Raw genomic sequence first — 12,116 nt, forward strand, 5'->3', positions numbered from 1 at the left:
AAACACATAATTTCCCCAGAGCACGAAGGGAATTCTTCAAGAGCCAGTCAGGGGCTGTCTTTGCCTCTCATTCATGCCCATCGCTTCTCATTGAAGACATGTGGCCCCTGAGCAAACACGCAGGGCAGGTAGAAAATAGGTGTCTAATAGGAAACTACAGGTTTTCATTCTGAGTCTCCTTTGGAGAGTGGGGGGGGATTTTTCTCTCAAAAGCACAGCTCCGATGTGATTTCCCTTGTGCTGTTTCTAAGTCAGTCGGAAATCCCCCGCTGTGGCTCCGCCCATGAGAGCGCACAAAAAGGCTCGTCGTCTCCTCCGCAGACGCACACATCTACCCTGACCTCTCAACGCGACGGACCTGATAACGCGCTCTCAAAGTCAACATGGCCGTTCACGCAATGCACGGACAAATGGATTATAACTTGGACAGCAAGCAGGGGAAAATGCTGGAGGACCGCCTGGACAGCGGCGTGGACTCCTTAAAGGACGAAACCCTGATGATCGAGGACTTTAAGGACCTGACTGTGAGATGCAAGGAGGAGACCACGGAGGAGTGGGAGCCGTGGAGGGACGCGGTGACTGAGGACGGAGACACGTAAGTGGAGTTTTGATCTATACTTGTTTTTTTTTTTTTTGTTATTTTGCAAAACTGCGCAAAAAAAAAATCATCTAAATTCCGGAAATTTGCGCGCATTGCTTCAAAAAGGGGAGAAGTTGGTAAATGCGGATGCGACTTGATCAAAGCTGCAAAACAAATTCTAAAAAAAAAAAACCAAGAAAGGCGCACTGGGAAGGTTAAAGTTTGCACAAAAAGTGCAAGTTTTAAACAAACGACAACAACAACAAACAAAAAAAGTGCGTGCAAACTGGCATTCAGGAGTGTTTGCAGTGCGGGGTGTGCGCGCAGTCTGGGGCGGGGCTAAAGTCCGCTCTGCGCATTCAGGAAAGTCCCTGGCCCGATGCCAGGAACTGATAAAGCATCAGATGTGTCAAGCCACAACTGGTGGAAATAACCCGACAAAACTCCACTGTTGCGAAACGCTCCGCTGTTTAGCCTTTGTTCTCTTATATGACTGAAACCACTTCCCCCTGTGTGTAGTTTCTTTTTTTTAAAAGCTCTCTTTTAACAAAACTTCCCCCCCTCCTCCTCCTCCTCTCAACAGGCTGCTCCACTTGGCCATCATTCATGAAGCCACTGAACATGCCCTTCAGATGATCCAGCTCTCCAGAAATCACTCTTTCCTCAACAAACAGAACCACCAAAGACAGGTAACAATCAGCACCATCCACTTTAGAACTGATCAGAAACCTTACATGTTCCTCATCTTAAATCTCATGCATCGCCTAAAGAACTGTGTCCTCTTCCTCAGACTGCCCTCCACTTGGCAGTGATCACCGAGCAGCCCAAGTTGGTGGACTGTCTCCTGAAGGCCGGCGCTGACCCGCTGCTGGCTGACAACAGCGGCAACACGGCTCTCCACATCGCCTGCAAACGCGGCTCCATGGCGTGCTTCGGCGTCATCACCCAGAACTGCCAACGCCACCTCACCTCCGTTCTGTCCGTCCCCAACTACAGTGGTAAGCATCGACCTGTGCGAGTTGTTGCACCTCGATCGAACTTGTTCTAAGCTGGGTCCCTAACAGAGCTTCTCTTTCACCTTTCCCAGGACACAACTGTCTCCACTTGGCGTCCATTAATGGCTATGTTTCCTTGGTGGAAAGCCTCGTTCAGCTGGGAGCAAACATCAATGAACAGGTAGGTCTCGGTCCAGACGAAACCCCACAACGTCTTTCTAAAACCGCTATCCGAACACAGATCTAACAGTTGGCTCTTACGGTTTTCCCCCAGGAACCCTGCAGTGGACGGACAGCGCTCCACTTGGCTGTCGATCTGCAGAACCCCACGCTAGTCCGATGCCTCCTTGACCTCGGCGCAGAGGTCAACTGCCAGAACTATGGAGGCTTCACGCCATACCACCTTACGTACGGGCGGCAGAACGATGAGATCCGCTGCCAGTTGTACGAGCGGACGGCGCTGGAGCTGAGGGCGCTACCTGAGAGCGAGTCAGACGACAGCGACATGGAGGACCTGGAGTTGCTGGAGGATGAGGTAAGCGTCTTTATCGGATTGGCGCCGCTGAGATAACACTTCTCATATAGTAGGATCTTCTAAAGTAAAGCAGGATTTCTCATGAGTTCTTGTCTTGCATCTCTTTAGATCTATGACGACATAGTGTTCGGGAAGTAGAAAAGGCACCCCCATTGCTGATGGTGCGAATGTCAAGCTGCTAATGGGTTTGCCGAAGAACGGCTCCCAACGGGGTACAGAAGCCGGTCATGCTCCCCCTCTACATGTCCCGCTCCCTCCTCCATGGCCAATGGTTCAGGCACGCGGGTGCTGGCCCCCCGAGACTGCAAAACGGGGAATGAAGATGGTTGTCCGGTCAAGATTGCTGAAAAAACCAACAACGGCGAGACCTCCATATGGTCCGCAACTGTGTAAAAATATAAATATATTGTATAAATGCAAGCTATGTAACATATTGTAAATACAGAGATCCTATTTTTGTACCAAGTGTGAATTTAAACACTATTATCTTGAAAAAGTCAAATAAAAAAAAAAAAGTCTATGAACATTAACAGTTGTGACTCGTGGTTTTTCCTCAGCTGAGCCAATAGTTGAATTTCCCTCCATATGAAGGATGACTCTTTGCTGGTCTTTCCAAAACTTTGTAAGAAGCGTCATTTCTCACAATAAACCACAAGGCAGAGTCACTCAGAAAGAGAGAGAGAGAGAGAGAAAAAAAGATCAGAGTAAGCCCCAGTAGGAACAGTATGGGATTTCCTTTGTTGGGCGAGGTCAGCGGGTCTCTGAGTCACCGCACTGAAAAGTCCCTGGGTTGAGGAACACGGCGTGCTCGCAAACATTCCACTCCGAGCGGCAGCCACGGAACTGGCACTGCTGGGTAGTCGGTGCGACAAGGAAATGTTCCCTTTTTTTTTTTTTTTTTTGCAAGAGTGGGAAAGAAAGCCGGGTTGATTACTACTGTATCATAACAGGGAAACTGTAAGTCTGGGAAGTACAAGACTTCCTGTTGGAGATAAGCTGGAATATCTTAAATTTCCCGCAGGTTCCTGGTGTCAGTTGATTCCAGGGATAAATTTCATAATCCTGTCCCAAAATGGAAATACACCCGCAGAAACTACAAGCGAAAAACTGATGTCATGAAAGTTGACACGTTTGAATTTCTGATAAATCCTGGTGACAGAATAGCCAAAGAATGAACCCAGTTTGATGTGTTCATTGACAAGAATCCTGAACCTTGTCAGTTAAAAGGAAGCCCACGTGTCAACTTAGACAAAACCATTCAAATCTAAAGACAAAACTCAGCCCTATTTCAGATGAACGTTTCCTGTTTGTTGTAACTGAGCTACTTTTGTCATGATCTATGTACTTCAGAGAAAAAAAAGAGGTCAAATCAGTGACAGTGTAGTAAAATAACTTCAGTCATAAGAGTAGAGCCACAACAGGAAGCCCAGGTGCATGTTCCCATAACCGTTTCCACTTCTGTCACACAAACCTGAACATTAAATACAGCCTTGCATGCTGAACAATAAACAGGACAAAAAAAAAAAAAGTTTTACTCCAAAAACTTGTTTTATTGTTGAATGAAATCATATGGAGGAGAGGGGGAGAGAGAGGATAAATGTACAGCAAACAAAGATAAACACCAGCCTCCATCTGGGAAAACTGCACTTCCCATCATGCTCTGCATCAGTCAAACAGGTGGCGTCTCTGCGCCCGCTCAGTCCCGCTCTGCCAACGACATGAGGTGGGCGTCTACTTCAGACTCTGTCAGGATCCTGCAGAAAACGACGGCAGAAAGACGGTTGGTGACGTTTGTGGAATTCCCAGCTGAACGCTGCCTCTAACAGGTTGCTTTTATAACCCTTGAACTCCGTCGAATTGCAACCACAAATCTCATGAGATTGGCCTACTTCAAGTAACTCATGGTCATAAATCAGAAGGAAAATGACACATGACTTTAAACTGAAAAGCTGAGTTTGTGTTGATAGAAACATCTTTTGCTGCAGTTTAAGCTCCAAGACTTTTCAAATGGATTTAGGTCTACACTTTGACTAGGCAATTCTTACACCTAAATATGCCTTTATTCGTGTTCAAAGGCTGTTTCTTCACCCTTGTCTTCAGTCTGATCAGACCTCTAAAGGGTTTTCTTGCAGGAATGACCCACACTCAGCTCTATCGCTTTCCTGAACCTACGGAAGGACAGCACTCCCACACCACAATGCTGCCACTGCCACTTTTCACAGTACAGAAGGTCAAAAAGCTGTCATGAGATTAAATTAAACATTTATGAATTCTGAATGCAAACTGGATTTTTTTTTTAGGAGGATAAGAGTGAGGGGGATTGAAAACAGGTGCACGCCACACATTTCAGACTTGTAAATGTAATTTTTATTTTTTTGTGAAATTATGAATTCCTTTTCTTGTAGTTCCCAACTAAAATGTAGAGATGTTTCTGGAAAAAGTTAAATAAGAAATCAATTCTTAGTCCTGGTATTTCTGAATCGATTCAAAATGCTCAAAAATCAATTTTAATCTGCATAATTTTTTTGTCAGGTTATATTTTGAATAATTCTTTGATACTTTTTTCTATTTAAGAAAAGACCAGGCAGTTAAGTTAACCAAACACTGGGAATTTAAATGACAGAGTTTTATGCACAAACCTATTTCTGTCTAAATATAAACTGACAGAAATTTGATGGAACATGAGATTTTATTCTAGAAATGTTTTCAGTAAATGTTCTGTTTACACTGTCTTTTCCTGTCACATAACCTAAACAGAAAAACTGGTTTCTGAATTAAAAATTGTTTCTGAATCCAATCGTGACCCTAAGAATCGCTACATTGAAAGATTTGCACCTCTAGTGAATTCATACTTTTGCAAAACTGATGAGAAAATAGGCTCTTAAAAAAACCCCTGACAGTAATGCTGTTTGCCTCTGAGCTGCTGTGATTTCACTTCTGAGAAACAATCATCTGCTGCAAATGTACCTGAACTTGGGCTCCTGTGTTGTCACGACGCCCACCTCCAGCTCAGAGGGCTTGAAGTCAATGGAAAGGACAGTCGAAAGACAAGAAATGGCCGTCTGAGGTGGAGCAAAAAAACAAAAAAAACAAAAAGGTTAGCAGACAGAGCAGAGTCAGGTTTCATTTTATCACAGTTATTTGGATTTATTACACCTTTAGTGCTTTTCTGCTTCTTATAAACAGAACGTGATGGTTATACAATGTGTTAGACGAAGGCAGGAAACCACCACAGGTTACGCAAGCTGCTTTCACATTCAGGTTGTTTTCTTATCAACTTGCGCTACGTCGGCAGAACAACCTCACCTCAATCGTTTGCTCAAAGGTCCAGTCCAATTTCTTTTTTACTTTCTTCTCCAGGAAGCTGGTGGCTTCTGTCTGCTTCACTCCGGCGGCGGTGGCCTTGAAGCCGCAGTAGTAGCCGGCCGGGTCGCACTTGTACACCTGCGGGCCGTACTCCTCGTCCACGCCGATCACGATCATACCTGCCGGTGATACGTACACGTACACGCACCCGCGTTCACTCCAGGGCGGAGGTTCCCAGGGATAAAAACACGGAAGGCAGGGCGTCAACTCACAGCAGCCCAGCGGTCGCATCTCGGCGTTCTGCGTGTAGACCTGCGAGATGTCGGCGATCCTCTTGCACAGCATGTCCACTGGGATCTCGTAACCGTACTTGTACTGCCAGTTGGCCGCCTCGTAGCGAGCTCGCTGGACCTGAGACCTGCTGTCGGCTGCAGGGAGGCAACGACAACAAAACATGATTCGCTTTCAGTTTCACTTTGAAACAGGCTAAAAGAATAAATAAATAAATGTGTTTAAATAAATACAAGTTTCAGGGATTTGGGTAAAAAGTTATTTCCATAATTTTTCTACAGAGGAAAATGTTAAACACAACACACGTATCCGTCTTTTTACAAGCAAACTTGTATAATAAGTAGAACGTCTTTCAGACGTCGACTGTTATCAAAAGGTCGACTTTGCTGCGCTTAATAAATCAACCTTTATTGAATGTATTAAACTCAGCTAAATATGGCAAACGTTTTGAAAGTAAGCGATACAAATCCTGTTGGAATGACTGATTAAATTTGTTCCACCAAGCCTAAAAGAATTTAAAAACTAGACGTAACAGAAAACGTGCAAACTTCTTAATATATCCTTTTTTTCCAAATAAACAAATTTAAAAAAATAATTCTGACAACCATATTTACTTGACTTTATGCTTTCTTTAGTTTCTTTCTTGGCCCATGAGTACTTTTGCCTCACGATTTTATCGTCATACCAGCTCACATAAACATGTTTATGGTACAAAACACAGACCATGAATTGGGTCCCAGTTCAATTAGCCTAATAAATAATGAAAAACAAATCTAGTGCCCATGAAAATTAAATACTTATAAAATTTTAAAATGAAATGAAGCTGAAATCAAGTTTGGCTAAATCTCAAGGACAGCATGAAGCAATGCTGTCCCTCCCACACTTACTGCTGCACACTAGGGCTGTGTAATAATATCGATTTTGCAATATATATCGATATTTTCTTTCCTAGAAAAATAAAAATCGATATTCATCCACAAGTATCGTAACATCCAACTGTCACCTTGCTCACTCACTGCTCGCTTCGCCGGGAGAGTGATTAGGTCATCAGGCTTAGAGTGATTCCTTCAGATGTTCAGTGTCAAGGTTAAAAAGGTATCAAACTATTCAGAGCAGGGTACTTGGTGCACTGTATTTACATTACAAATTCATGTAAGCTACAGTTTGTACTGTTTAAATTAAAAGAAACATGTTTTCTCACCACTTCTTTTATTCATCATTTTGTCCAGCTGTCGACTTTAAGTCTGTGTCCATGTCCAACCAGAGCCAGGTATTGTGTAGTTGGTGCTTTTAATCAGTTTTCAGTTAAATGAATTCAATTCAACTCTATAACAGTCACAAAATGTCACCAAAATCACTCTGTCCCTCTAAAATCTTTCAGAAAATCGCAAAAGTGTATTGAATTGTATTGTTTGCTGAATATTGCAATATATATCGTATCGTGAGCAGAATTGTGCATCGTATCGTGAGATTATTGTATCACTACAGCCCTACCGCACACTGCTACAGCCAATACTTCCCTGTATTAACCAATAAAGAGCAGATGCACTACACTCAAACTACTGAATTTAGGAGGTGTGATGTGATTTGGTTGGTGTCACCTACATATAACAAAGTTAACATTTAGAAATTGTTACTTTCCTGTTTTAAATAATGAGAAACTCATAACTAAATAAACTTTGGTGAGTCGTACGGGTTCTTGTACAACAGCTCAACACTTTTATTTATTTATTCAGTTTGTACAATGCTGGGCTGAATTGCTAAAATGTATAAAACATATGCAAATACTGCAATGTGTATCCAATGCATCTAATTATTTGTTTTCTTGCTATGCAGTCTCCTAAATAAATATCTTAATTTGTGTTTGTAATATTTTCAAGTTGACCTAACACCAAATTTTTGGTTTTAGGCATGATCTGTATTAATTAGGCTGGATGAACAAAAGATCCTTTCTGTGGTTTCGCATCCAAAGGGACGGTTCAGAATTAGGAACTTCAGCAGAACCCATAAAAATGGCAGAAAGTGACTCATCAAAATCCTGCAGCTAACTAGATACAAACTCTGAGTTAAACAGCCAGGAGAAATGACAGTCTAGTCATAATTACATGTTTATGCTAGTCTACCTGTCTCAGAAAAGGCATAAAAACACATTTAACAAAATATTCACCTGCCTCATATTTTTCTTTACATGCTAAAAATCCTACATCATGTCAACATAAATAAAACAATTGACACAGAAAGTCAATTGTGTCCAACATAACAGCTCAGTAAGGTCTTGTAAAATTCTGTCTCAATTGCCCCCATATTTCTTGCCAATGTGTTTGCTTGATGTATTAGATAATGATGCGTTTCAGTAACTGAGCCTCATTTCAGTGAGCAAAACTAAACAACATTGTAAAATTGTGTCTCTAACACAGCAAATGTTGAGTATGTCTGCTTTTAACTTAAATTTAACAAGCATTGGCGGAATATGAAAAGATAATCACACTGAATCTACATCAATGCTCATAACTGATTGTTTTAGATGAGGGTTGGTTATTGATATGAAAGTATTTTGTTGGCTTAAAAAACTCATTGCTACTCATGCCAAGCTAAGCTTTACTTATTGTATGCAGGTTCTGCCTCCAAGTATTAGACCTTAATACTCAGGGAATTCCTCACCGGTCATCCCAGACATTACACATCCGATGTTGTCTGTTATTCTGAAGAGGTGGGTCACTGTGGAGGCATCCAGAAGCTTGTCCTGTCGAAAGAAGACCGGAAGCATTGAGAAAATGGTCAACATGGCTAAATCTCTGATCAATCTGGAAAATGCAAGCATCCCTCAACTCACCGGTACTTTCTTTTGCGTTACAACAACCGCACAGTCCTTCCCTCGGACCGCTACCGACGTTAAGCCACCCTGGTTTATAGCTTTGAAAGCATATTCTGAAAAAGATGAAGAAAAAAATTTTTTGTACAAAATTGTCATACAGCTGAAAACCTGTACCACGACTGGCTACAGAGGTGAAGGGGTAATTCAGATCTTCAACTACTGTATAATAAACACGTCACGTTTTTTCACAGAATGAAAATTCTACAATAAAATAAACAAACTATCTTTATAAATCCAAATATTAAATATTGAACCCAAATGCAAGCTGTCTCTGTAGTAAATAAGCTATGTAAAGTGTAATGCTAGCTATGCTAACTAGCCTAGCAGCAGTAGGATCGCTCTTAACATTTGTTATTTTGTTACATTATTAGCGTCAGAAAAGGAAACGCAAATGTAACAACACGGACATTCTAACCTTATGTTTCAAATTTATAAGTGACTCTACTTTCACTTTGGCGGGTGTCAAATACGAGCCAGGAGCCGGCCTCAGCGAACCATGACAGAGCATTTAGCTAGCTAGCAAACAAGTGAGCCAACGAAGCGGCTCCAATCAATTTGAACAGCTCCAGAATACTGACCGACTTGATAGAGCCTCCCCTCGGGAGAAAAGATGGTGATGTGTCGGTCGAACCCTGCACTCGAGCCTCGGGACATTCTGTGAGCTTAAATTTTGGCCTGAAAGTTCGTTTCCCCCCAATGAATTTGCAAGCAGACTTCACTTCATGAACAAATATTTCCACCCGGAAACTGATTTGAGGGGCCGAGAACTTCATCCGGGGTGAGAGGTCTTGCCATGTTACCATGGCGATTCAGTAAGTCGGCGTGCGTTATTGGTTTCTAGTAGAAAAAACTAATGAATGACGGCGTAAATGTGATTACACTTATGAAAGAGAATTACGTTAACAGATTTGTTTCATTTTACAAACTATATTTATGGATATCAGGAGTTGTGTGGTAACTAGTTACATTTACTTGTGTAACTTTTTTTTTTTTAAATTACGTTTAGGAATATTTTTACTAGGTTTGTTACTTTTTACTTGAGTAACTTCATTGAATGAATAACAAACACGTTTTTACCAAAAATTCACCAGACTCAGACATACACCTGAGTCATAAATTTAACTTTGTCAAAGTTATGTAAGTTGTTTCTATTGAAAGAAACTAATTTGTATAATGTTTCTTTTGCCTGATTTTATTTTTTGTTACTTATATGAATTATTGTCATTTTTGCCAATGATCATTCAATTAAGAGACAGATGGCCAATTTCAAGGCATTAAATTGCTAATTCAAATTTCTTTCAAGGCATATTTCAATATAGTAGCATTTTTATAACTGAAGGTAACACAGTTACTTGAGTGTGCTATAAAATGGCACTAGGTGCCTGCAATATACATAATACTGACCATTTAAGACTACTGGTGATAGAAAGGTTGATGGATGAAGTAGGGCAGTCTGAATGATTGTGATGTGTGCAGATGATACTGTAAATCATTAGTAGGAGATGGAAGAGAGGTGGAGGAGAGAAGAAGAAGCAAGACAGATTATAGAGAAGGTGAGAGTGCAACATAAAGGTGAAGAGTAGTATGCATACGATGGAGTGAATCGAAATGGTCTCTGACAGGAGTAAAGTTGCAAGGTTGCAAGGGAAAGTTTGCAAAACGGCACTACGGAACGCAATCTGCATGAAGAAGCAGATATTTCCCAAATGAACTGCAGTCATTTTTAAACAGAGTTGCATAATTTTGGTGTTTAACGACCCAGTTTAGCTTCTTAACCTGCAGTGTTGCAATGTCAGAATTCTATGCTTATTGCTGCAGAGGAAAAAAAAGTTCCTGCTTGTGAGTAGCAACCGCTGTGACTTTTTACAATTTACTAACAGAGTGGTTCAGACCAGAAGACATATATGGGGCTAAAGGTCTTAAAAAAAACAAAACAAAAAAAAGCCCCTGCGTTCTTCCAGTAAGCACTTCGGGGCCAACAAGTGGAAAAAAAAGTCACACGGTTCACACACGCTGACATTTGATCTCGAGCAACTCTCATGCAGAAACAGTCCGACCTCACGGTGACTGTCGATTGACACATTGTCCTTTTCAATTGTTTTTCATTTTTAGCGCTCCCTGCGATGGCTGAATAAAAATACCAATTGCATGCACATGTGTCGGGCGTGCAAGTATGCAACCGTGTATTCGCAAGAGTCTGTGGGAACCCAAATGAGGAAGCGATGCGTGTTACAATTTCCTGCTAGCGCAAAACATTGAGGTCTAAGTACCGTCCTGCAAAACTACAAGTCAACATTGTAAACAAAAACTGTAAATAGTCACAATTACGCTTTAAAGCTGGCATGAGAAGAAGTTTTCATTCTGTTCTAGAGTTATTCATGGACAAATGGACTGAAAGGTTATAGATAACTGCATGTGGCTAGTGGTCAGGGTACATAATATCAAAGGGTCATCTACAAGGGAGGAGAAATCACTTGTTGCGTCTTGGTAAAATCCCAAATCCCATTTCCTTCTTCCTTTGCTCTTATGTCCACTCTATGTGTCATCAGGGATTTTCCCTCTGCAGGTAGATAACACAGCCACATTGAGGATGTCAGCTTCCTCTTTATAAGTTACTGACTTATTTGGGTAATGACTCACGAGGGAGATCGGTGAGGTGGCAGGATGTGCGGTCAGCAGAAGCGGAATCTGGACACGGCGACGCACCTGCGAATAATCGCAGCAAAAAGGTTCTGATGATCACTTCCAGGCAAAAAGTCCCCCGACTGCTGGTTATAATCTCAAGTTCCTGTTTTACACATTGTGCAGATTGGGATATAATCTCAAACAACTAGCTGCTTTTTCATCACAAATGTGCACAAATCTTTGTCGATATTCTGCTAAAGTTGAAAAAACACAAGTTTGCAAATGTGTTGCTTCCATTGAATAAGAAATTAAATTAAAATCGCACTTGAATGAGCTTGTTCAAACGATGAGTTATTAAAAATCATGGCAGCGACAATGTATGCCGTTAAATAAGTGAATTATTCATAGTCCAGCCATGGCAATAGATCTCATCAGCCATCAGAGGAGACGTTGGCGTCTCATTCAGGTGTTGTAGGGACAAGCCCCTTCTACTTTGGAGTATGCAACTTTTTGGGGAAATTGTAGTTGCCGATTTTGCAGAAGAGTTTGAATTACAACTTTTTATGCACATTGTCCGAAAAAAAAAAGCCAAAAAACAAACCGTCATCCTCCTCCATGTTTTTCATAGTAACACCCGGCTGTTGATCACGAGACTCGTGTGCTGCGAGTTACGATGCAGCTGAAGAACTGCCTCGTCCTGGCTCAGAAAATTGTATTTATTTTTTTCCCCCCAAAAAATTACAGTGTTTCCAGTTTGAAATTTGAATTAGCGCGACTTTATGTTGCATGGAAAGGCAGCTTTTGATGGTTTCATGTTGAGTTGCTTGATCATCCCTTAGATTTGAATCGATACAGAACGAACGCAAAGGACTAGTTTACATATATGCAAAATCTAGTATTAACTCCAGC

The 12,116-nt window shown here is 41.5% G+C and overlaps 2 protein-coding genes across 2 annotated transcripts; one reads left to right on the plus strand and one right to left on the minus strand.

Moving 5' to 3' along the window:
• The first annotated feature begins 306 nt into the window (after nucleotides 1-306).
• On the plus strand, nucleotides 307-2,640 carry LOC103457805 (NF-kappa-B inhibitor alpha-like). The gene is made up of 6 exons (XM_008398218.3): nucleotides 307-595; nucleotides 1,164-1,269; nucleotides 1,371-1,578; nucleotides 1,668-1,756; nucleotides 1,850-2,110; nucleotides 2,219-2,640. The coding sequence occupies exons 1-6, from the start codon at nucleotides 384-386 to the stop codon at nucleotides 2,246-2,248; spliced, it is 906 nt and encodes a 301-aa protein (XP_008396440.1). The 5' UTR covers nucleotides 307-383; the 3' UTR covers nucleotides 2,249-2,640.
• Nucleotides 2,641-3,639: 999 nt separating this feature from the next.
• LOC103457804 (proteasome subunit alpha type-6) lies at nucleotides 3,640-9,343 on the minus strand. Its single transcript, XM_008398217.3, has 7 exons — nucleotides 9,161-9,343; nucleotides 8,541-8,635; nucleotides 8,369-8,450; nucleotides 5,689-5,844; nucleotides 5,417-5,595; nucleotides 5,078-5,172; nucleotides 3,640-3,864 (listed from the first exon to the last, which is right to left on the minus strand). Exons 1-7 carry the CDS (start codon nucleotides 9,234-9,236, stop codon nucleotides 3,807-3,809), a joined length of 741 nt encoding a protein of 246 aa, XP_008396439.1. The 5' UTR covers nucleotides 9,237-9,343; the 3' UTR covers nucleotides 3,640-3,806.
• Between the last annotated feature and the right edge of the window lie 2,773 nt (nucleotides 9,344-12,116).

The sequence above is a fragment of the Poecilia reticulata genome, chromosome 21 (assembly GCF_904066995.2).
Source record: "Poecilia reticulata chromosome 21, P_reticulata-male-v2, whole genome shotgun sequence".
Lineage (NCBI taxonomy): Eukaryota > Metazoa > Chordata > Actinopteri > Cyprinodontiformes > Poeciliidae > Poecilia > Poecilia reticulata.